At 32.8% G+C, this 25,581-nt stretch overlaps 1 protein-coding gene and 1 long non-coding RNA gene across 4 annotated transcripts in view; one reads left to right on the forward strand and one right to left on the reverse strand.

The window, feature by feature from the left end:
- Positions 1-25,581, forward strand: part of LOC124439769 (hydroxysteroid dehydrogenase-like protein 2) — a 98,961-nt gene that overhangs the window by 43,943 nt on the left and 29,437 nt on the right. The window contains exons 5-7 of one of the 3 annotated variants that reach the window (XM_046990036.1): positions 19,946-20,040; positions 20,393-20,515; positions 24,180-24,540. In XM_046990036.1, coding sequence (XP_046845992.1) covers positions 19,946-20,040; positions 20,393-20,515; positions 24,180-24,388 — 427 coding nt within the window. In that variant the 3' untranslated portion in view covers positions 24,389-24,540. Of the gene's footprint in view, positions 1-19,945; positions 20,041-20,392; positions 20,516-22,277; positions 22,366-24,179; positions 24,541-25,581 lie in introns of those variants that run through there. The other 2 variants (XM_046990038.1, XM_046990037.1) reach the window with 2 other exon arrangements.
- LOC124439787 lies at positions 15,196-17,822 on the reverse strand. The gene is made up of 2 exons (XR_006946467.1): positions 17,245-17,822; positions 15,196-15,253 (listed from the first exon to the last, which is right to left on the reverse strand). It is a non-coding gene; the product is annotated as an uncharacterized LOC124439787 (long non-coding RNA).

The following is a 25,581-nucleotide window of genomic DNA, read 5'->3' on the forward strand; positions in this document are numbered from 1 at the left end:
TATGATACTATGTTAATTTTTCTTTGTTCACGTACCATGAAAAGAATAAATTTCTAACAAAATGAATAATATGATATTTCTAACATAATGATTACCAGTAAACATAAATTCCCTCACACGCAGAGGCGTAACTAGAACGTTAATTGGGAGGGTGTACATTCATATATTACGTTGTGCCATTTTAATTTCTTTTGAAAGTATTTTGAATCCAAAGAAATCAGTAGGGCACAACTGAATATATGAATATACACCTTCCCCCCCAATTAAAGTTCTAGTTTCGTCTCTGCTCACATGAACTTTGTACTCGTTATTAAATGAATAGACAACCATCGACATTCAACGATCTTTAATATACAGCATAAAAAAAATATACCATACACATTACAAGGAACTAAGTGACCATAACCTTCGTCAAAAGTTAATAAAATAACAATGACGTTACATGATTAACATGTTGATGCACATTGTAACATTACGGTACTCCAGCTGTTTGTGTGAGTGCAATCTATTAAAAGAATAGAAAAGAAGAACTGAAGGAAGTTTCAATCAAACAAAAGACCGAGCCAATCAAAGACGAAATAGACGCTTGACAAATCAAACTTAATGCATTAATATGGCTACACAATGCCCAACGCAGAATTATAAATAAAGGGTGTTTCAATGAATAGTTCTTGTTTTAACTAGAAAAATAATTCTGGAGCTGAAGATGAGATGCTCCATGTGCTGTATGTCATGCTAAGTCACGTGGTAGTCACATGATGATTCCAGCGCGCAATATCTGTCCTTCAGGGTGGACTATGGAATAGAAAGGTTATTTAATGGCTGAAGCTCATACTCACAAGCGATCTGAGTACATTTGTGTTGATGGCAAGCCAGAGGCAATGCATGGATCTCATGCAAATACAAATGGAGCATTGCTGTATTTTGTTGATGGCCATTGTGGTTCTTTACCGTGTCCACCATATGTCGGTGGAAAGGAGCTGACCTGTGTAGTCTGTACTCAGTGATTTAAGTGTTTTAATGCACATATGCACGTATTTTGGCATTATCTGTAGTAAAACTAAAAAAACATAATTTTGAATTTATTTAATAATAACTACATCAGTGACGTCACCATTATTTTCCTTTAAATATCCTTACATGCACTTAAGTTCAATGATAAAAATACAAGAAGAAATGTTGATCACCAAGAATTAATGACTTTTTTTCTTTATGTAGTAAACGTAAGTTCTGAACGTTTTGCACTGATGACGTCTGTATATAATTCAGTCTTTATCTCATGGTACTCATGGTAAAGGCAAAGTGTATAATTGTCTGATATTTTCTGTAACCTCTTTTTACCAACATCACTTGTGATTGAATATGCAGAAGTTTACCTTTCAGTATTTGGTTGGCCTGTTCGAGGGGAAAGCTTGTTACGCATTTTAAAAATTTTTCTTCAGATTTAAGGAAAATATTTTAAGAAAGGATTATTTAAAGTAATGCGACGAGGACAAAATACCAATTTTCCAAAAAAGCCGCAACTAAAGGAGAAGTAGTCAGCGTGTTCTTTGTATAGTTTGAAGAATTTTGTTAACTTTCCTTCCAGTCTTGTCCTTTAAGCTGTTTTCAAAGGCAACAGATCTAAATCCGATGGATTCGAAAACCAAAGTTGTAGAAATGGCAAAACTTGACAAGTTGTCGTTTTTCCCAAAATTTAGAAACTAACATGTAGTAGAAATGATGATGGAAAACAAAATATCGTCACTTAATTAAGCAATCCTTACATTACTCCCAATTGCAGTCATGCATTTAAATTTCAGTGTGCTAAAATCGGAAATAAACAGGCACAGAACGTTGCGTTTAAAAGTGATTTGAAGTTCGTCCCATGGTAGCTACACTAATTAAGTTAATGAATAACCTTGCCTTTTTTAGGGCAAATTCAAAATGTTAATAAGATCTATCTACGTATTTTTTATGACAAATTTATTGTAAAAAAACCGGCTACTTCGCCTCCATTTATTCTGTCATGGTAAGGAGTATTACCTCAATTGATTTTTCTATACCTACACTTTTCAATAAACCAGTGAATTTCGCTTGCATATTCTTAAGAAAATTACCGTTATCATGTTTTGTTGGTATGACAGCCTACATAGCAAATGTTGGTTTAACATCACCAGTTCTAGAGATGATTATCTTCCAAACAATGTTGATAAGAAAATTTGGATGCTGCTTGTTGCAAGCTGTCATGACGTCATCATCTTGTAAAGGTTCATACGTCACTAATTCTGGGTATTTATTACGAAAATGGTTAAATGTTTTCAATCTGTCTTTTTTCCATTTTCCATAACACTGCAGTGTTACAAAAAGCTGCTGTAATTGTTTTTTCTCTTGAACATATTCCAAAAAATGTTTAAAACGTGAAGATACTTCCTCATTTTTCAAACCGATTTCCAAATAAATGATTCGAGGTTTGTTTTCACAAGCATCTCCTGTTTTTGCTGCAAATGAAACAAAGTAGCTGTAGATTTTATTTGTTTAAAAGTAAATTTAAAAAAGGTACGCATACCGAACATGTGGGTAATCTGAATTGATGAATAGATGGCAATGTCGTGAAATGAATTGATAAAAACGGTCTAAATAATATTATACATTGTTTTCGCTACATTCTGAATATCTTTATGGAATAGAAGTAGATTGCCAACGATTCAGTTGTGATTGCAATTAACTCATATTTAATCTTGAATGTAAAGCCTTCTCTAAAAGCAAGTATTTCATTTTATTCATTAGCCACAGCTTGATTTGTACGTTGCTATAATGTCTTTAAATTTCATTTCCATGTTCAACCTTTTTTTAAAAATCCACACTTACTGTGACATTATTAGTAATTATAGAAACTTGAAAGAAAAATCCTCCTTTGCTTAACTTTTTTTTCAATTTAAAATATAAACTCATTAAAACAGAGGGACATGGTTGAGGATTGCACGCACAATGGAGAAAATGTTCATTTCTGTCGAAAATGACCAAACTCCTAGCTACGCTTTTTCAAACATGGAAGTCAAACTATCTCGATGAGATAATTCATTTTACAGTTGAACCGGATGTTCTGCCCAATTGAAGTAACGCAATTGTTATTGAAATATTGAAAGGCAATTTACGGAGAAAGTTCTTTCGAAAGTTCAACAATGTTTGCACATCCTTTTAGCAAATACTGAGATGGTTTGTGCACTATAGCATAGGTGTCGTAAAAAGTGAGGTACTTGACAAACAAGACCAGTTACGTGATAAAAAATAGAGACACAAGTCAGTTGACAAACTTTATAGATACCAATTACATTCATTGTTGTGATATAATCTCAGACCACAGCAAACAACTCAGTTGTATATTAACATGGAAGTCAGATGATCTTTTCAGACTAAATTGTCAGTGTTGCATTTGTTTGCATGAACAAATTAGAAATTATGAAAGTTAATCAGAAAAATTAACGTAGTTGTGATTCATGATTTAGCTACAACCAGTATAGGCTTAAACAAGTAAAATAAGAATGTATGAGCGATAAATTTTTGTTTCCTATTTTGAATATTTTCTAATGGTCTAAATAACAAAGAAATCGGCTTTCTATTTGTTTTAAGATGAAGTCTTTCCCTTATGCTTGCATCAACTCACAATCAAAAAACAGACTTCTTGACTTCAAATTGCATGTCATAACTTCTTTATCACTTGATTTTTGCCAGACCTGCTAATGTTGACAATTCACCCGACCAATCATCAAACTTTTTTACAGCGGCTCCCCTCATCCCTTACGCCTGTGTCAAATGCTTTGATAAATGTCGTTGTTTAATCTTGTTAATGCTCTTGATTTTGTTTATTTTAATCGTGTGAATCAGACATAAGAATTTCATTAAATATGCTCATTAGAATTTTTATGCGCTCAGAACTTAAAACTGGGCTGTCATATTTCTTTTTAACTGTAAATGTTCGACGCAATATACGCGAATTGACATTTGAATAACAACCTATGTTCTTGTAATAACCAAGTAGTCGTATTCATTAGTTGTAGTTCTAAAGCATATTTTATGAAAAAACAGGAGCAATAAGACGATCGTATTATTCACATACTGGGAGTGGAGCAAAATATCTCTGTTTACCAATATACGAGAAATATGCTGCTGGCGCTCATAGTCAAGGAACCAATTATGGTACTGAATTCGAGATTACTTCTGCTGAGAAACATATATTTCCAAATCCAAACTTACACGACCGAGATACTCCGTGTGCCGTATGTCATGCTAAGTCACGTGTTAGTCAAATAATAATTCTTGCGCGCAATATCTGTCCTTCAGGATGGACTATGGAATACAAAGGTTATTTAATGGCTGCACATCCCGAACACAAGAGATCTGAGTACATTTGTGTTGATGGCAAGCTAGAAGCAATGTATGGATCTCATGCAAATACAAATGGAGCATTGCTGTATTTTATTTAAGGCAATTGTGGTGCTGCTTTACCTTTTCCACCATTTATTCGTGGAAAGGAAGTGACCTGCGTAGTATGTACTCAGTGATTTATTGGGTTTTAATGCACATAAGTACGGATTTTGGCATTATCTGTAGCAACACTAATAAAACATAATTTTTAATTCATCTAATAATAACACATCAGTGACGTCACCATTTATATTCCTTTAAATATCCTTACATGCACTTAAGTTCTATGATGAAAATACAAGAAGAAATGTTGATCACCAAGAATTTATGACTTGTTTTCCTTTTATGAAGTAAACGTAAGTTCTAAACTTTTTGCAATAATGATGTCTTTCTTTTTATAGTTCAGTCTTTATCTCATGGTACTCATGGTAAAGGCAAAGTGCACATTTGTGTGATATGTTCTGTATTATCTTTTTACAAAATGTCATTTGCGATTATTTATGCAAAAATCTAATTTGTTGTGTTTGGTTAGCCTTTTAAAAGATAGCTCGCTTGGCCTATTTACTGATTTTAGGAAAAATATTTTATGCAGGAATTAATTAACGTAATTTACTGAGGACAAATTGAAAAATTTCCAAAAAAGACGAGAAATAAAAGAGAAATGGCTGAAGTTGCCAGCGTGTTTTTGTATAGTTTGAAGGCTTGTGTTTCCCAGTTGTTCTGTTATTTATTTTGAGCAGTTTTGAAATGTCAACTGATAGAAATTCAAATTGTGTGGAGATTGCAAAACTTGACAAATTGATATTTTCCTCACCTTTAGAAACTTACATAGAAATGGCGACGAAAACAAAACATTGTCACGTAAGCAATGAATAGGTCACTTCTAGTTGCAGTTATGTATGTAAAATTTATTTGCAGTACACAGCATAATTTATACACAAAGTATTGCATCAGGTATCTTCCTCAAAATTTGCTGGAATTGGTATAGCTATCACAGCAAGTTTTCCTTTGAATTTAAACAGACCGCAGACATAACTTTTTTTGAGTGACTGTCTGCATGCAAGCTAAATTTTGAAACTTTAGCTTGACTTGTTTCTTTTCTTTTCTGTTGTTGCAGTTTGTGCCATGGTGGTTAATACAAAAGTACATCAATAAGCTCAATATTTTGATACATATAACCTTGAATAATTAAACTCATTAAATCAATTTTTTATTCAGATTTCTCTTATACTTTTCAGGGCATATTAAAAATGTTAACAAAATTTATCAATAAATTTGTTATCTATGAAAAATTTAATATTTGCATGTATTTTGTGTTGATAAGAATCATAGCATTTTATCTTTTGATATCTACACTTATCAATATCTATCGTCCTATCAACTGAAAAACAACTAGTTTTAAAATATAATACTTTACATGGGATGAGTGTGTATGATGTCTATAGCAAAAAACTGTTTTCAATGAAAATGACAATTTATTCGTTCAAAAATTTGCGAGATATCTTTTACAATATGAGCAACGTCACAGTTACCTGACATGCGGTTTGAGCGATGACGTTTGCGAAATGCAAAAGTTTTGACAGTTGTTGGGTAATTTCACTGAACAGTGAGCACAAAACAGTTATTCAGATTTTGAACAAGTTTGGTGTAAAGAATATTAAATATTTATCATTATTTCAACTACTTTATTAATCTACTTTATTGTGTTTATAAATTTGTGAGCTACCCACAAGTACACAATGTGTACCTATTTTAAATTGCTGTATGCCATAATCACTGTTTACAATTCTCCATCGAGCACCATATGAAGCATGTACACAATGCATACCTATTTTGAATTGCTGTATGCCACCGTCACTGTTTACAAATCTCTAACGAGCACCATATGAAGCAAAAAGTTGTTTGCTCAGTTGACGTTTATTCAGTAAGAAAACAGCCTGGAAAACTGTTGCCTCGTTTAAATGTTTTCCAGCAGCGGTTTTTTCATATCTTTTGAACCCGATCGTCCCATTACCTTATTATTAAGATTGAAATGATATTACTAACAGTTATTTTAAATGATTGAATTTTCCCATTATAGGACCATTTTAAAATTGTAGAAGATAAAAGGATTACAGTATGAAAGACATGCATTACTTGTATTGCCATGCAATTTAGCTTAAGTAGTTTGGAGCTATAAAATTTGACAGTAAAATATGAATAAAATCCAGCATTCACCTTAAATTTTAAATGAAAAACTTGAATGTCCTTCAATGAAATTTTATAAGAGATCATACATTTGATAGTGTAATAACGAATAAGTGACCTCTACATAATAAATAAATTAAACTCTGGACTCACTTTACTGTGAAACTTGGTGCTGTATGTATATCTAATAAGATTATTTATTGCTCTTATTGGTTAGAAAACGCACTTGACTAGTACTGGCAGCCATCATGCAAATTGACAACTTACATGCAACATCAATCCACATTGATTACTGGGGAATAAGACCAAATAAGAAAATAACGCATCCCACGAAGTGTTAAGAAGCCACATGCATTGTTCAAACTGCAGAAAGAAGAAAGTCACTTAAAAACAGATCCCAATAAATATTTTCAGTAGTTACTGACAGAAACATTTGCTTTAAAAGCTTTCATAAATACGAGTTCACCTTTTGATGTTCATTACATTAACAAATTTTGTGAGGTGGGACGCCAGATCAGAACCTTTGGCATAGAGAACTAATGGAAAATCGCTCCCAAATATTCAAAATCCTAAATTAACTGAAAGGAGGGCTCTTCAGGTAATCCTTTCTGTCACCTGTCTTATAAAATTAACAATTACCTTTCCCGTCAGCTAGGGACAAGATCCAGGAGTAAATTGTCAAGTTACCTCTTCCACTTTTTCATTAGTGGTTCGATATATGAAACAGGTACTTACAAAATATTTTCGAATATTGGTTTAAATAATTCCAGTACGTAAAATACAAGTTTGGTAACATTTCCCCTTAGATCTGAGCCTTTCAACATGGTGACTACTTTCATATTTTTCTACTTTTAATAAGACGACAATAAGGTAACTCACAAGTCAATAGCCAATTAGCAAGGAGACTTGTATCCATCAATCGTACTCAACAGCTGTTGTTTAAAATTTAGAACTTGCTTTGCTCTGCATGAAAAAGAGTACTTTAATGTCAGCTCAGCGAAATTGAACCAGCTGGTGTTTTTTAAGAGAAATTAATTACATTTGAACAAATCTTGTGTCTGTAAGAGTCAACAAAACTTTGAATGTACATCGTTTGGCTATGATCAATGACTTACACAAAATTGAGAGGAATCTTCAACTTAAGACCATGTAGTATGTACTACTACCAAAATCATTGGACATATGGAATATTGAAATCATCATTGACTCCACAATCTTTCATGAGAATGACAAGGCGTTATCACTTAAAAGCTTATCACTAAAAGCTTATACCCCATGGTCATTTGCTTATTCTATAATGGCCAAAAGATAACCAAAATATGTAACAAGATAGACATTTTTCACAAATGATATTTATCTGCGCATGCGCAGCAGCTACTCTTAAAACCATTTACTCTTAAAACTGTGGCTTATTTCTACACACTCACACACATAAAATTCTGTCGCATCTTTTTGTCTATGCTAACACCAAACTTTTTATTTTATTTTTTCCAGTATACTAAGATAAAATTGACATTGTGTTTAAGTCAAATTCAATGATCACCGATTCTTTATTATAAAAGAAAAACAATAAATCTCGTGAACTGATTGATCTAGCTTGTTTTATATTAGCCTCAGTGTGCAAAGCAATCTGATAACTATCAATTAAATCAATAAAGTAAATGGTCAATAAATTCAATCAATAAAGTAAAGTAAAGTAAATCAGTTAAGTAAATCATCATTTACAAACATATAATTAAATCAATCTCAACCTTTGATCTCTAGTCTCTCAGCGGTATCAATGATTTTCAAAAGCCTGTGAAAAAACGGTTACATGTTTTATTTTTTATGAAATATTTACAGAATGTGAATTTATACGTAAACCATGCAATGTTCTTATCTTTTTGTTAACTCTTTATATTTATAATTGAATACTAAAAGACATCAACTTATTAGCAGCGATTGGGGTAGTTAGATTGGCGTAGTTACTAAAAGGTATCAAAAACTGAACAGTTTGAAAAACGTCACTAAAGGCATCTGCTTGAAAGATCAAAAAGGTTTGTTAGAAATAGTTAAACCATTGGTCTATCTGACAGTGAAATTATCGCCAACAATAACAATTTTCAAAATGAGAATTGTGTTATCTTCTAAAATTTTTAAAATAGCTTGCGCACAAAAAGAGACATTTAAAAAGTAATTAGAACACACACATTCAACATATGGCACGTAGTTCAAAAGTGCTGAATATATAAAATTTTTTTTGAATGCTGTTTCATACTCCTCATGAATTATGCATAAATTTGAGCAATGCAATAATTAAAGATTATTCAAATAATGAAACATAAATAATTAATAAAGGTTTGCTTAGCGTTCTTTTATGTTTTTGACAAATTTTCCAAAACGTTTTTGGCTTGAACAATATGTGCCATATTTTAACCCTAGGTGTTCAAATTGCTTTCTAACTAAGTCATTTTGGTGCGCAATCTATTTCAAAAATGCTTCTTGGTAACACAATTCTCATTCTTATAATTCTTACTATTTACAAAAATTTTATTGTCAGATGATTTATTGGAAGTCTAACAATCCATTCCATCAATGGATTTTGCAAATCCTACATACTGACAGCATAAGCAACGTTTTCCTATTCGTTAAATTTTTTTCATACACCATTTAGTCCACTGGTATAGTCGTACAACATATGATAATATGTTAATTTTCTTTGTTCACGTACTACGAAAAGAATAAATTTCTAATAAAATTAATAATAATAATGTCCTCAAATTCATATTTCGAGACTAAAATTTGCTGGCAGGCTACGCTATTAAGTATTCATCGCCAAATATATTCTCACCGTAAAGCAAATAAACAATTGCTTCTTGCAAATGATTATCAGTAGACATAAATTCACTCGTATGAACTTTGTACTCGTTATTAAATGAATAGACAACCATCAACATTCAACAATCTTCAATATACAGCACAAACAAAATATAGCGTACACATTACAAGGAATATAGTGACTAATATCTTCGTTCAAAGTTAATAAAATAATAACAACGACGTTGCATGATTAATATGTTGATGCACATTGTGACATAACAGTATTCCAGCTGGTTAGTGTCACTGCAATCTTTTAAAAGAATAGAAAAGAAGAACTGAAGGAAGTTTTAATCAAACAAAAGACCGAGCCAAGCCAATCAAAGGAGAGCTTGACAAATCAAACTTGATGCATTAATTATGGCTACACAATGCCCAACGCAGATTATAAATAAATAGATGTTTCAATGGATAGTTCTTGTTTTAACTAGAAAATCATTGTGGAGCTGAAGCAAAGCAATTTACTCATTTGTCTCTGAATAAATTTGATAGAAGCCAACGATTGGATAAAATATGAAAACAAAGCATATGATTGGATGAAACTGATTAAAAATATCAAAGACTGCATTGCAAGAGTTTACTTGTAACTGCAATAGCTGACAGAGAGGATAAGTTTTGTCCTATAAAATAACGTAAAATAATGTACATCGCTACTCTCCAGATTATTTTACTTTTTCTAATAAAAGTCATCTACTGCAATTATAATGATGACAAAATGCCATGTTGAAGTTAAAAGACAAAGCAAAAGAAAGGTTTGTGGTAATCACTTGTATTATCATTTGATATTTTAGATACGATATGTTGTGTTGAAAGGTGGCATATTTTATGATTACTGATCATATTTAGGTTGCAATGAAGTACCCTATAAAAGTAGAACTAAAAATCTTAAACAGTTGATAACATTTTCCCCTACTCATACTAACTCACACATACACGTACACTAGTACGCACTCATTAAATAGGGATTTGCAAGATTTTTTTGTTTTGAAGTCTTTTTTTGACTAAATAGAATGCAATAGCCACATAGAAAATTAACATAATAACAGTAATATCTTTGACAAGTGCTGTTTTGCATTTCCAAATGTAAAAATGACAAAAAATATTTATAAATGATAGGCTATAAAAACATGGGTGGAAAATTTGATCCTGCCTATTCAAATAAACGGTTTTCGGGATTTGTAACAAAGAAGAGCGTCATTTTGCAATGAAATTTAATAAAGCTAATTCTTTAATCAAGACATACACAGTAATACATTCATAAATAAGTTTGCTGCTTGTGTCATGTGGGTGGAATTATTGAGTTTGTTTTGTCATTGCTCAATTGTTCGAGGAAGTTTAATTTCACAAGCCTTGGTAGCTGAAGCTTAGAGAAACTTGAAATGATTCAGACAGATTTAACTAAGAGAGTATTTATCATCTAGCAAATTTACTTCGTTATTTTCTCAACATTCGGACTTTGCATGGATAGAAAATACACAAAGTTACTTCGTATGGCGCTTAATTAAAGATTTATGAGTTTTTGTAATTTCAAATTTGTACTCCTTTCCATATTTTAAATCGTTTCACGTTTCACTGAATTTAAGCTAGCCGCAATTATTTCTTTATAGTTACGACTTTAACTGTTTGTTAAGTATTTTAAGAGACAGAATGCAAAGTAACAAGTTGTCGAGGACTTCCAGGACTTCCAGGACTTCCAGGCAGAGATGGTGAGTTATACAACATTCTTTACTTTTGAAGTTGTGAAATATTTTAAGAAAATGTTTACTACCGCAACGTAGCTCTATTACTACTGAATCTAATTTTTCTAAAATAACCTTACAATTTAGGTCGTGATGGCAGAGATGCTTTATTTTGTGGTGAGTTTTTTTTAACAAAGGTCATTTTCTTTTTATTTGTAGTTTATGTGTGGTTAAATGTTATTCCTGGAAACTACGTTAAATCTTTTATTAACTCTTATACCCTTCTTATTTGAATAAACTATTTGATCGATTTTGACAAAATAGCTTATAAACTCGTATAAAGTAAATTACTGCCTTTTTGGCTGCGTGCCATTTACGAGTCCAGATCCTGATTTTATGAATTCTAATTACTTAGATGTTTAATTCAAACGGAACGTACAAAATCTATTATAGATTTTTATAGCAGGCTCTTTTCTGAAATGGTCAGAACTTTATACATGCATTTTCCTTTTGCGTATTTTGTGTGATAGCAGATTGTGTTGAAGAAATGGATGAGTTATTCAAGCCTTTGTGCTTTTTTATTCGCGGAATATTTTCAATGAGTTATTAGTTTTATTATTCTCACTTTAGTATAGACGCGTTAATATTATATTCGCCAAAGCATAACGTCATCGCTAAAGTGTGATAGTTATTCTGACTGATTTGATATTATGTGACTATAAGTATAGATTTAGATGACTTGTGACATCTTAGATTGCCTGTGCTCTTGGTTTTGAAAAAGTTGCACACTTTTCGAGATTATTTTTTAGAGGGCCAAATTCTAAACAATATGGAAAGAAATTGATTACACCAACAATACATCGAAATAAACAAACATGAGGCTTCAAAACATGCATTTCACAATACCTATTAACCACTATGAACGTATGACAAATCACAATAATCATATTTATACATAACACAATAATCTCTTTACACTTGTATTTGCTCATCACAAAAAATAAATGAAATAAGAAAATCATAAATATTGTTATGAAATTAGGAAAAATTTGACGCTTTCAAAAGTTGATAACATCCTTAAACAGTCTCTAAGCGTTATAAATAAACGATTTCAAATGACATATTGTTGTTAAGTTCAATAAGTGCATGTTTTGCTCAGGAATGTTTGCTATCGCCAGTTGGGGGAGGGGCTCTTATTCATTTATGCATGATATGCTGAATTAATATCTTTTGAAACGTATTGTTATCTACAGATTTATAACATGTGTATATGAATAAGAGCCCCCTTAATTAGTGATAGCAATATATCCCTGATTTTGCTGTGAGAAAATGTCAGAAAACATAATAAAATGCCAGAAGCAAACGTTTTTTGAGCTAACAAAGACATGTAATATAATATAGCATCCATTATCCATATAGGCTTACATAGTTAAATAGCTAATGGGACATAAAATTTATATTGGAAGCTTTTATAAGATTAAAGTGTTCCATAATCAAAATGTGATCATTTACAACAGTAAAACCTGTAATGAAACTTTTTGATATTAGATAATTTCAGTTTTTAACTGCATCATGTTTGAGTGGTCTGTTGATTTTAAAAAATGAGTACACCTTCAAAAAACTGGCATTCATTCATATATGATAAACGTTCAAGTAAGAAGTCAATTTTTAAGTGTCCTTCTTGTAAGGGAACCCCACGATCTACAAATTGTGGTTGTCTGGACACCAATGGGTTCCTATAAGCCCCCTAATTTCTAAAAGTCGTTTATTTCACCGTGTCTAAAGGACATTTGAAAACACTCCTGTCTAGGCTTCATATAGTCAAAGGTAAATATTAAAGTTAAATATTATAAGGTCCTCGTGGTAAGCAGGGAAAACCAGGTCCAGCTGGGCCACCAGGACCTAAAAGTAAACCAACGTCAACCGGTGGAGTGGTCTACACCAGATGGGGAAGAAAACATTGTCCTAACACAGCAAAAACTGTTGAGATTTATTCCGGTAAGAAAATCTACGTGATTGCGATTCATGATTTAGCTTCAACCAGTATAGGTTTAAGCAAGTAAAATAAGCATGTATGAGCGATAAAACTTGTTTCCTATTTTGAGTATTTTCTAATGTTTTCAAAACAAAGAAATCGGCTTTCTATTTATTTTAAGATGAAGTCTTTCCCTTATGCTTGCATCAACTCACAATCAAACAACAGACTTCATGACTTCAAAGTTCACGTCATAACTTCTTCAACACTTGTTTTTTTGCCAGACCTGCTAATGTTGACAATTTACCAGACCAATCATCAAACTTTTTACAGCGGCTCCCCTAGTCCCTAAAACTGTGTCAAATGCTTTGATGAATGTCGTTGTGTAACCTTGTTAACGCTCTTGATTTTGTTTACTTTACTCGTGTGAATCAGACATAAGAATTTCATTAAGTATGCTCATCAGACTTTTTTATGCGCTCAGAACGTAGAACTGAGCTGTCATATTTCTTTTTAACTGTAAATGTTCGACGTAATATACGCGAATCGACATTTGTATCATAACGTATGTTCTTGTAAAAACCATGTAGTCGTATTCATTAGTTGTAGTTATAAAGCATATTTTTATGAAAAACAGGAGCAATCGGAGGATCGTATTATTCACACAGTGGAAGTGGATCAAATTATCTCTGTTTACCGTTGAATCCAATATACGAGAAATACGCTGCTGGTTATCAAAGTAGAGCAATCATTTATATTCAGTGACGTCACTAGATCAGTGACGTCACCATTATTTTCCTTTAAATATCCTTACATGCACTTAAGTTCAATGATAAAAATACAAGAAGAAATGTTGATCACCAACAATTAATGACTTTCTTTCTTTATGTAGTAAACGTAAGTTCTGAACGTTTTGCATTGATGACGTCTGTCTATAATTCAGTCTTTATCTCAGGGTACTCATGGTAAAGGCAAAATGCATAATTGTCTGTTATTTCTGTAACCTCTTTTTACCAACATCACTTGTGATTGAATATGCAGAAGTTTACTTTTCAGTATTTGGTTGGCCTGTTCGAGGGGAAAGCTTGTTAGGCCTTTTTTCTTCAGATTTTAGGGAGAAAAAAAGCCGCAAGTAAAGGAGAAATAGTCAGCGTGTTCTTTGTATGGCTTGAAGAATTTTGTTAACTTGCCTTCCAGTCCTGTCCTTTAAGCTGTTTTTAAACGCAACAGATCGAAATTCGATGGATTCGAAAACCAAAGTGTGTAGAAATGGCAAAACTATACAACTTGTCGTTTTTCCCAAAATTTAGAAACTAACATGCAGTAGAAATGGTGATGGAAAACAAAATATCGTCACTTAATTAAGCAATCCTTACATTACTTCCAATTGCAGTCATGCATTTAAATATTAGTGTGCAAAAATCGGAAATAAACAGGAGCAGAAAGTTGCACAGACCGCAGATGCAATTTCTCTTGGAAGTAAGAGTCTGCACACACGTTTAAATTTGGAGACTTTACTTTTATCTTTTTCTTCTCTTCTATAAAACGTTGCGGTTAAAAGTGATTTGAAGTTTGTGCCATGGTAGCTACACTAATTATCTACACTAAGATTTATCTACATATTTTTATGACAAATTTATTGTAAAAAGCCCGCTACTTCGCCTCCATTTATTCTGTCATGGTAAGGAGTATTACCTCAATTGATTTTTCTATACCTACACTTTTCAACAAAGCAGTGAATTTCGCTTGCATATTCTTAAGAAAATTACCGTTATCATGTTTTGTTGGTATGACGGCCTGCATAGCAAATGTTGGTTTAACATCACCAGTTCTAGAGACGATTATCTTCCAAACAATGTTGATAAGAAAATTTGGATGCTGCTTGTTGCAAGCTGTCATGACGTCATCATCTTGTAAAGGTACATACGTCACTAATTCTGGGTATTTATTACGAAAATGGTTAAATGTTTTCAATCTGTCTTTTTTCCATTTTCCATAACACTGCAATGTTACAAAAAACTGCTGTAATTGTTTTTCTTCTTGCACATATTCCAAAAAATGTTTAAAACATGAAGATACTTCTTCATTTTCAAACCGACTTCCAGATAAATGATTCGAGGGTTGTCTTCACAAGCATCTCCTGTTTTTGCTGCAAATGAAACAAAAAAGCAGCTGTAGATTTTACATGTATAAAAGTAAAATTAAAAAAAGGTACGCATAGCATACACATGGGTAATCTGAATTAATGAATAGATGGCAATGTCGTGAAATGAATTGATGAAAACGGTCTAAATAATATTATACGTTGTTTTCGCTACTTTCTGAGTATCTTTATGGAATAGAAGTAGATTGCCAACGATTCAGTTGTGATTGCAATTAACTCATATTTAATCTTGAATGTAAAGCCTTCTCTAAAAGCAAGTATTTCATTTTATTCATTAGCCACAGCATGACTCGTATATAGCTATAATGTCTTTAAATTTCATTGTCATGTTCAACCTTTTTTAAAAATCCACACTTACTGTGACATTATTAGTAATTATAGAAACTTGAAAGAAAAATCCTCCTTTGATTAACTTTCTTTACTCTTTAAACTATAAACTCATTAAAACAGAGGGACATGGTTGAGGATTACACGTACAAAAAGAGACAATTTTCATTTGTCGAAAATGACCAAGCTCCAAGCCACGCTATTTCAAACATAGAAGTCAAATTATCTCGACAAGATAATTTCTGATTATCATTTTACAGTCAAACCGGATGTTCCTCTCAATTGAAGTAAAGCAATCGCTATTGAAATATTGAAAGGCAATTTACGGAGAAAGTTCGTTCGAAAGTTCAACAAAGTTTGCACATCCCTTTAGCAAATACTGAGATGGTTTGTATACTCTACCATATATATGGTAAAAAGTCAGGTACTTGAAAAACAAGACCAGTTACGTTATAAAAAATAGAGACACAAGTCAGTTGACAAACTTTATAGATACCAATTTCATTCATTGTTGTGATATAATCTCAGACCAGAGCAAACAACTCAGTTGTATATTAACATGGAAGTCAGATGATCTTTTGAGACTAAATTATCAGTCTTTCATTTGTTTGCATAAACAAATTTGAAACTATCAACTGCCATAAATGACCTTTAAACAAAAAAACCATAAACAACATTTAAACAAAAAAGCATTGTATAAAAAACTTCAATTGTGAGTTTGATTTATCATCAATTTAATTTGAGTGTAAATATTAGGCAACCTTTACTGTTACAAAAAATTGCTAATCAATTTAGTTTGGTCACCTTGAAAAAAATGAATTTTCCTTCCTAGTTACAAATCAATTTTAACACTTTTTCAATTAAACCAATTTTCATAATTTTCATAAATTCATATTACTTCATACAGTTGATACAGCAATTTTTCAGTATCAATAAATATATTTTTCCAATATATCACAGCATCCAGAGTACATCCCAAACAATGTAAATTGCTCTAATGAGCGGTAATGAGAATAATTGTGAAATTCTCATGCAAACAAAAGAACAACTAAACAAGAATATTATAATTGCTTCACTTGAATGGAATGATGTTTTATAAAGTTGTACAATGTACTTAACAGAAGCACCAGATTTATTAGCAATCTCTAAGATAAATTTTTAACAGCTGATTCATATCACCTCATTTATGCCTCATTGTTCACACATACAGGTTTATAAAATAACAACAATAAAATGCCTGCAATGGTTGGTTAATGGCTGAGTTTGCAATTTGCTTGTGCAAACCGATATGAGCTCAACCACTGGAGCTGAATGAATGAAATGAACTAAAGAGAATTTACAAATCAATCATCAATACATGCTATAAGAAAAATTAAACCTTTGTTTAAATTTATCTGTTTTGCATGATTGGTATTTTATAGAAAAAATAAAAGATGATTTTTGTGTTTGCACTTGATTATACAACCAAGGAGAAATTTGTAAGAACTCTCAAGAAGGTGGAAATCACTGATCTGTTCTCAATTTCTTCTATACGTCTCCTCGGTTTGCATAAGACTGTGCAATACTGGTAAACATCTATTATTTGTTGAATAACAAACACTCAGAGACTTGACTCTGCCAGTCTAGCTTGTCTTTTATACTGTATTTACCTGACTGACTTCGACTATCTTGCTGAGTGACCTCTTCTACTGAGAATTCATTTGAAATTCAATTCCACGACAAGCCCCTCGTATTTGATGTTTTCTAATACATTTAACCCCATCATCTTTCTCAACTTGGATTATTATATCATGAATATACAAGCCTGTAAACTTTTCTAGACGTTCGATATCGATATGGCCACCATCATGCAGTTTGCCATGAATATCTTTTCCATCTAACATAGCCTTTTTGTCGTGCGGTAAGTTTTCAGTCAACTTGTCAAGAGTCTGGAGTAAATGTACAGTTGAAAACGACTGCTTGTCCTCGTTTAGCTCGGCTTCCAATTCAGATATTTCTGAGCGTAATTTATCAATTTCTGCTCGATACCATGATTCGGTGCGGTTGAAGTTTGAACACAAGTAGTCATCCCATCGATCGCGTTTCAGTTTAGTTTTTACACGCAAGTGAGTGGTAGAAAGACTTGAAGACACAAATTCGTCTTCCATTTTCCATGAGAACAACAAAATCAGTGAACATTACAAGTGAGTTCGCGCCAAATGGCTAAAATAAGCATGTCCCGTTTTATCCATAAGTACTGCCTGTTGCCCAAAATGTTGCGCAAAGAAAATACAGTATCATCAATAAGCACGACAACGTCAAATGGTCAAAGATCAATTTCATCGTTCAAAATTTCGAATTGAATAGTTTATATCTTTGAATCATGCTAAACACGGGGTAAGTACGAGAAGATTGCTCTAATTTGCGGCATTTCTGTCAAAGCAGAATGTTGGAAGGTTGATTGTGAAGAACAATCATTTGCTTATTTTTGAATGTCATGTCAACTGGCTTTTTTACCTGATGAATTTCTGTATGACTAGTATTTTAGACAGTTTTATTGATTTTTATTTAAATGATCGCATTAAGAATCCTTCCCGTTTTTGGTCTGAACGAAAGGCAAAGAAACCTTTATTTATGCACTCTGATGATAAAATGTAATAGTTTTTAATCATACATGTATTATTTTCTCATTGGATTTTCTGTTTTGTGATCATTCATTATTCAAGTATCTTAGGTTTGCATAATAAACCAGTGCAAACATGAAAAATATCTTTCATTTCTATTACTAAATAACGATAATGCATAAACAAATGTTTGAATTTGTCCTCTTACATATATGTATTGATGATTGATTTGCAAATTGTCTTTCAGGAATTTAATTGATTTAGCTCAGATTGGTTTGCACAGGCTAATACAAAGTAAACTCGACTTTAGACCAATCAATGCTAGCATTTCATTGTCTAGACTCTTTTCTCTTGTTTTCTAGAAAACTTGCTGGAAAAACAATTTTTATTAGTGGAGCAAGTCGTGGTATTGGTAAAGCTATAGCTTTAAAGGCAGCACAGGATTGAGCAAATATTGTCATTGCTGCTAAAACAGCTGAGCCGCATCCAAAGCTCCCAGGAACAATTTACACAGCTGCTGAAGAAGGTCAGTTTTTGATGTCTGTTTTGATGTACACAGTCAGCAATGTTAGATGTTTAATTCTTGCAAAAGAAATTTGTTTCAATAGAATAAAAGATTTTCTTGTAGAAATGCATATTGTAAAGAATTATGTATCACTTTTGGATTAAGGAATTTCCAGATATGTATAGAATAGTGAGGGAAAGTTTTATTGCCAATTTGGCGACAGTGCTAAATATTTTTTCCTTTTAATAGTAATTGCCTGTAAGGATTCTTTCTCTTTTAATGAAGATATTGTTTACAATGACATAATCTAGTAATTTGCTATCTTAAAATGTTACTCTACAGTCTACCAACATTCTGGTTTACAAAACAGCTGAAATTTTCAACTCAAGTTTCCTTTTCTACAGTTTTGACTGCACACATTTTGGAAGTTCTTTTTAGGAAATCTGTTTGTTAATGTCTCCAAGTTCTTTCAAAAGAAGATTTGTTAATATGTATTTCCATGTTCTATCAAAAGAAAATTTGTCTATATCTTCATGTTCTTTTGTTGTCTCCTAGATTGTCCTCATCTTTTCAAACCACTGTATTGCAAATGTTAGGTAAATGATTTTTATTCTTTTTCAGTTCCTTGAACCTTTTTCCTCACTCTCTAAAATCTTAATAACGTATTTTGACCTACACCACCCAAATACGAATACTACAAAATAACTCGCCATGTTTTATTTAGATGTTTCATGTATGTTTTTACTACTTCCGTTTCCTGCAAACCAACTTTCAAAGATCTTTTTACCATTTTTCATAACCATTGGTTATACAGTCTAAAGATGAATAATGAGGTTAAGCGACTCGCGTGATCAATTGTTTGATGTAAATCGTTAAAATGTGCCTATTAGTTCAACATTTGTAGCTATTGCTCAAAGGGGAGTTAAAAAAGTAATTCTAACCAAAATTCTGAGAAGGTACAAACGGCTATATTAGTTAAGGAATTGGCTCTAGAATAAGGAATTGTATCTCAAAACATAATGGCGAGAGTCTCGTGTGTGTATCTTATTTATGTATTTAGTAATGTTTATTTTTTTCTCAGATACGGCCTAATGAATGGTGTCAAAACCAGAGGAACATTTTTATGGTAAAAATCTTTGTTCTATTAAGTACCCAAATAGCCAAACCTATCCTACTTGGAATTGCTGACTACGTATGGTGTTTTTATTCATCTCATTTCTTTACGATGCTTAATTTATGTAGCTCTCAAGCGTGTATTCCATATCTGAAAGTGGCCAAGAACCCTCATATTTTAAACATCAGTCCGCCATTAAACATGAAACCTCTTTGGTTTAAAGGTAGGCCATCGTAGGTAGGCCATCGTAATTCATTTCAAGTAGGTCCACGTACTTAGCTGTTAAGTCCGAAGGCCCCTCTTACACGTTATGTGTCGTACATATGTAGCTATAAGGTAGTCAACCAGCTCTGTTTTCCAGCTTTTTCAGTTAGTTCAAAACACTTTTATTCACTATGAATATTCTGTATTTTTAGTGGACATTAATTGAATCAAAAGTATTAACAATGCAGTTTTTAAAATTAGTGGTGCTCATATTTATGTACTTAGCTACGTGCCCTGCGAACTATTCGAGAAAAGTCAGTCACTTTTGCCAGTGAATTAAAACCGATTTTTATGTTCTGGTATTTTGATAGCATACACGATCGCTAAATATGGTATGTCCATGTGTGTTCTTGGTATGGCTATGTGTGTTCTTGGTATGGCTGAAGAATTTAAAGATGATGGTGTAGCAGTGAACGCTCTTTGGCCAAAAACAGGTCAGTTACGTGTTACAGTGTCATATAGCTAGGGGTTCATTTTAACATTGTGCTACAGGAGGTATGGCATGCATCATATAGTAGCGATCTAAATATATTTTTTTTCATTTTTCTGTCACTTGAACGACTTTATAATCTTTTTAAGGAATTATTTGGTTGAGTTCTTTTATGTATTACTGTATGTAAACATATACGTGTGCTTACTGTGCTTCCTCATTCGTGCATTTTAACATTAGTTTCCTCATCCATAGACAACTGCCCTAGAGGCTTACTTTGTGTTTCCTCTTCTTTATATAAACGCCCTCACTCACAGGACTTGACCTATCGAGGACAGCAGCAATGGAGATGCTTGCTGGTGGAGATGCTCTACAACAATGTCGTAATACAGACATCATGAGTGATGCGGCTTATGTTATTAACTACTGAACAGTAAATCAAGGACTGGTGAATTTCTTATTGATGAGGATGTTTTACGTGAATTGCTGTATGCCATCATCACTGTTTACAAATCTCCACGGACCACCATATGAAGCATGTACACAATGCGTACCTATTTTGAATTGCTGTTATGCGATCATCACTGTTTACAAATCTCCACCGAGCACTATATGAAGCATGTACACAATGCGTACCTATTTTGAATTGCTGTATGCCGCCATCACTGTTTTCAAATCTCCACGGACCACCATATGAAGCATGTACACAATGCGTACTTATTTTGAATTGCTGTATGCTACCACCACTGTTTACAAATCTCCACGGACCACCATATCAAGCATGTACAAAATGCGTACCTATTTTGAATTGCTGTATGCCACCATTACTGTTTACAAATCTCCACCGAGCACTATATGAATCATGTACACAATGTGCACCTATTTTGAATTGCTGTATCCCACCATCACTGTTTACAGATCTCCACGGACCACTATATGAAGCATGTACACAATGCGTACCTATTTTTAATTGCTGTATGCCACCATCACTGTTTTCAAATCTCCACCGAACACCATATAAAGCATGTACACAATCCGTACCTATTTTGAATTGCTGTATGCCAACATCACTGTTTTCAAATCTCCACCGAACACCATATAAAGCATGTACACAATGCGTACCTATTTTGAATTGCTGTATGCCACCATCACTGTTTTCAAATCTCCACCGAACACCATATAAAGCATGTACACAATGCGTACCTATTTTGAATTGCTGTATGCCAACATCACTGCTTACAAATCTCCACGGATCACCATATGAAGCAAAAGTTGTTTGCTCAATTGGCGTTTAGTCAGTACGAAAACATCCTGGAAAACTGTTGCCTCGTTTAAATGTTTTCTTGCAGCTGTTTTTTCATATCTTTTACGCCCGATCATCCCATTACCTTATTTTTAAGATTGGAATGATATTACTCAGAGTTATTTTAGATATTTAAATTTTCCCATTATAGGACCATTTAAAATTTTAGAAGATAAAGGATTACAGTATGAAAGACATGCATTACTTATATTGTCTTGCAATTTAGTGTATGCAGTATGGAGCTATAAATTTGACATTAAAACATGAAAATCCAGCATTCACCTTAAATTTTTGAAAACTTGATTGCCTTCATTGACCTTTTATAAGAGCATACTTTTGATAGTGTAATTACATATAAGTGCACCTCTACATAATAAATAAATTAAACTCTGGACTCACTTTACTGTGAAACTTAGTATTGTATGTATATCTAATAACATTACTTATTGCTCTTATTGGTTAGATAACGCACTCGACTAGTACTGGCAGCCATCATGCCAATTGACAACTTACATCCAACATCAATCTACATTGATTGCTGGGGATTAAGACCAAATAATACAAAACACGCATCCTACGAAGGGTTAAGAAGCCACATGCATTGTTCAAACTGCAGAAAGAAGAAAGTCACCTAAAGAACAGCATCCCAATAAATATTTTCAGTAGTTACTGACAGAAACATTTGCTTTAAAGGCTTTCATAATTACGAGTTCACCTTTTGATGTTCATTGCATTAACAAAATTGTTAGGTAAAACGCCAGATCCCAACCTTTGGCATAAAGAACTAATGGAAAATCGCTCCCCAAATATTCAAAATGATAAATTAAACTGCGAGGGAGGGCTCTTCAGGCAATTTTTTCTGTCACCCATCTTATAAAGTTAACTACCTTTCCCTGTCAGCTGGAGACAAGATTCAGGAGCAAATTGTCTAGTTACTTCTTTCCCTTTTTTATTTGTGAGTCGATATCTGGAACAGGTACTTACAAAACATTTACGAATATTGGTTTAAATAATTCCAGTATGTAAAATGCAAGTTTGGTGACCTTTCCTCTTAGAACTGAGCCTTGCAACACCGTGACTACTTTCACATTTTTTCTACTTTTTAATAAGACGAAAGTAAGGTAACTCACAAGTCAATAGCCAATTAGCAGGGAGACTTGTATCCGTCAATCGTACTCAACAGCTGTTGTTTAAAATTTAAAACTTGCTTTGCTCTGCATGGAAAAAGAGTAATTTAATGTCAGCTCAGTGAAGACGAACCAGCTGGTGTTTTTTTAAGAGAAACTGATTACATTTGAACAAATCTTGTGTCTGTAAGAGTCAATAAAACTTTAAATGTACATCGTTTAGCTATAAACAATGACTCACCCAAAATTAAGAAAATCTCCAACTCAAGACCAATTACTATGCACTACTACCAAAATATTTGGACATATGGAATATTGAAATCATCATTGACTCCACAATGTTTCATGAGAATGACAAGGCGTTATCACTTAAAAGCTTATGCCCCCGTAGTCATTTGCTTATTCTATAATGGCCAAAAGATAACAAAAATATGTAGCAAGATAGACATTTTTTAACAGATGATATTGATCTGCGCATGCGCAGCAGCTACTCTTAAAAACTGTGGCTTATTTCTCACACACTGACACACATAAAATTACGGTCTCATCTTTTTGTCAATGCTAACACCAAACTTTTTAGTTTATTTTTTCCAGTATACTAAGATGAAATTGACATTAAGTTTAAGTCAAATTCGATGATCATCGATTCTTTATTATAAAAGAAAAACAATAAATTTCGTGAACTGATTGAACTAGCTTGTTTTATATTAGCCTTAGTGTATCAAACAATCAGATCACTATCAATCTCAACATTCGATCTTTAGTTCTCCCAAAGGTATCCATGATTTCATAAGCCTGTGAAAACTGGGTTACATGTTTTATTTTTTTATGAAATATTTACAGAATGTGAAATTATACTAAACCATGCAATGTCCTTATCTTCTTGTTAACTCTTTATATTTATAATTAAGTACTAAAGTACTTTATATTTAAATAGTAGCGATCTAAATATATTTTTTTTTTCATTTTTCTGTCACTTGAACGACTTTATAATCTTTTTCGGGGATTATTTGGTTGAGTTCTTTTATGTATTACTGTATGTAAACATATACGTGTGCTTACTGTGCTTCCCCATTCGTGCATTTTAATTTTAGTTTCCTCATCCATAGGCAACTGCCCTAGAGGCTTACTTTGTGTTTCCTCATCTTTATATAAACGCCCTTCATCAATATCATACTCACAGGACTTGGACAAATGAATCCCCAACAAGTGTTGTTAATTTACCTTGTCTTGTGTAGCTATCAAGACAGCAGCAATGGAGATGCTTGCTGGTGGAGATGCTCTACAACAATGTCGTAAGACAGACATCATGAGTGATGCGGCTTATGTTGTACTAACTACAGACAGTAAATCAAGGACTGGTGAATTTCTTATTGATGAGGATGTTTTACGTGAATTGCTGTATGCCATCATCACTGTTTACAAATCTCCACGGACCACCATATGAAGCATGTACACAATGCGTACCTATTTTGAATTGCTGTATGCGACAATCACTGCTTACAAATGTCCACTGAGCACTATATGAAGCATGTTCACAATGCGCACCTATTTTGAATTGCTGTAGGCCACCATCACTGTCTACAAATCTCCACGGACCACCATATGTAGCAAAAGTTGATTGCTCAATTGGCGTTAATTCAGTAAGAAAACAGCCTGGAAAACTGTTGCCTCGTTTAAATGTTTTCCAGCAGCGGTTTTTTCATATCTTTTATGCCTGATCATCCCATTACCTTATTTTTAAGATTGAAATGATATTACTCAGAGTTATTTTAGATATTTAAATTTTCCGATTATAGGACCATTATAAACTTTTAGAAGATAAAAGGATTACAGTATGAAAGACATGCATTACTAATATTGTCTTGCAATTTAGTGTATGCAGTATGGAGCTATAAAATTTGACAGTAAAACATGAAAATCCAGCATTCACCTTAAATTTTTGAATGAAAAAACTTGATTGCCTTTCATTGACCTTTTATAAGAGAGCATACTTTTGATATTGTAATTACATATAAGTGCACCTCTACATAATAAATAAATTAAACTCTGGACTCACTTTACTGTGAAACTTAGTATTGTATGTATATCTAATAACATTACTTATTGCTCTTATTGGTTAGATAACGCACTCGACTAGTACTGGTAGCCATCATGCCAATTGACAACTTACATCCAACATCAATCTACATTGATTACTGGGGATTAAGACCAAATAATACAAAACACGCATCCTACGAAGGGTTAAGAAGCCACATGCATTGTTCAAACTGCAGAAAGAAGAAAGTCACCTAAAGAACAGCATCCCAATAAATATTTTCAGTAGTTACTGACAGAAACATTTGCTTTAAAGGCTTTCATAATTAGGAGTTCACCTTTTGATGTTCATTGCATTAACAAAATTGTTAGGTAAAACGCCAGATCCCAACCTTTGGCATAAAGAACTAATGGAAAATCGCTCCCCAAATATTCAAAATGATAAATTAAACTGCGAGGGAGGGCTCTTCAGGCAATTTTTTCTGTCACCCATCTTATAAAATTAATTACCTTTCCCTGTCAGCTGGAGATAAGATTCAGGAGCAAATTGTCTAGTTACTTCTTTCCCTTTTTTATTTGTGAGTCGATATCTGGAACAGGTAC

The sequence above is a fragment of the Xenia sp. Carnegie-2017 genome, unplaced genomic scaffold, assembly GCF_021976095.1.
Source record: "Xenia sp. Carnegie-2017 unplaced genomic scaffold, XeniaSp_v1 HiC_scaffold_2, whole genome shotgun sequence".
Taxonomy (NCBI): Eukaryota; Metazoa; Cnidaria; class Anthozoa; order Malacalcyonacea; family Xeniidae; genus Xenia; species Xenia sp. Carnegie-2017.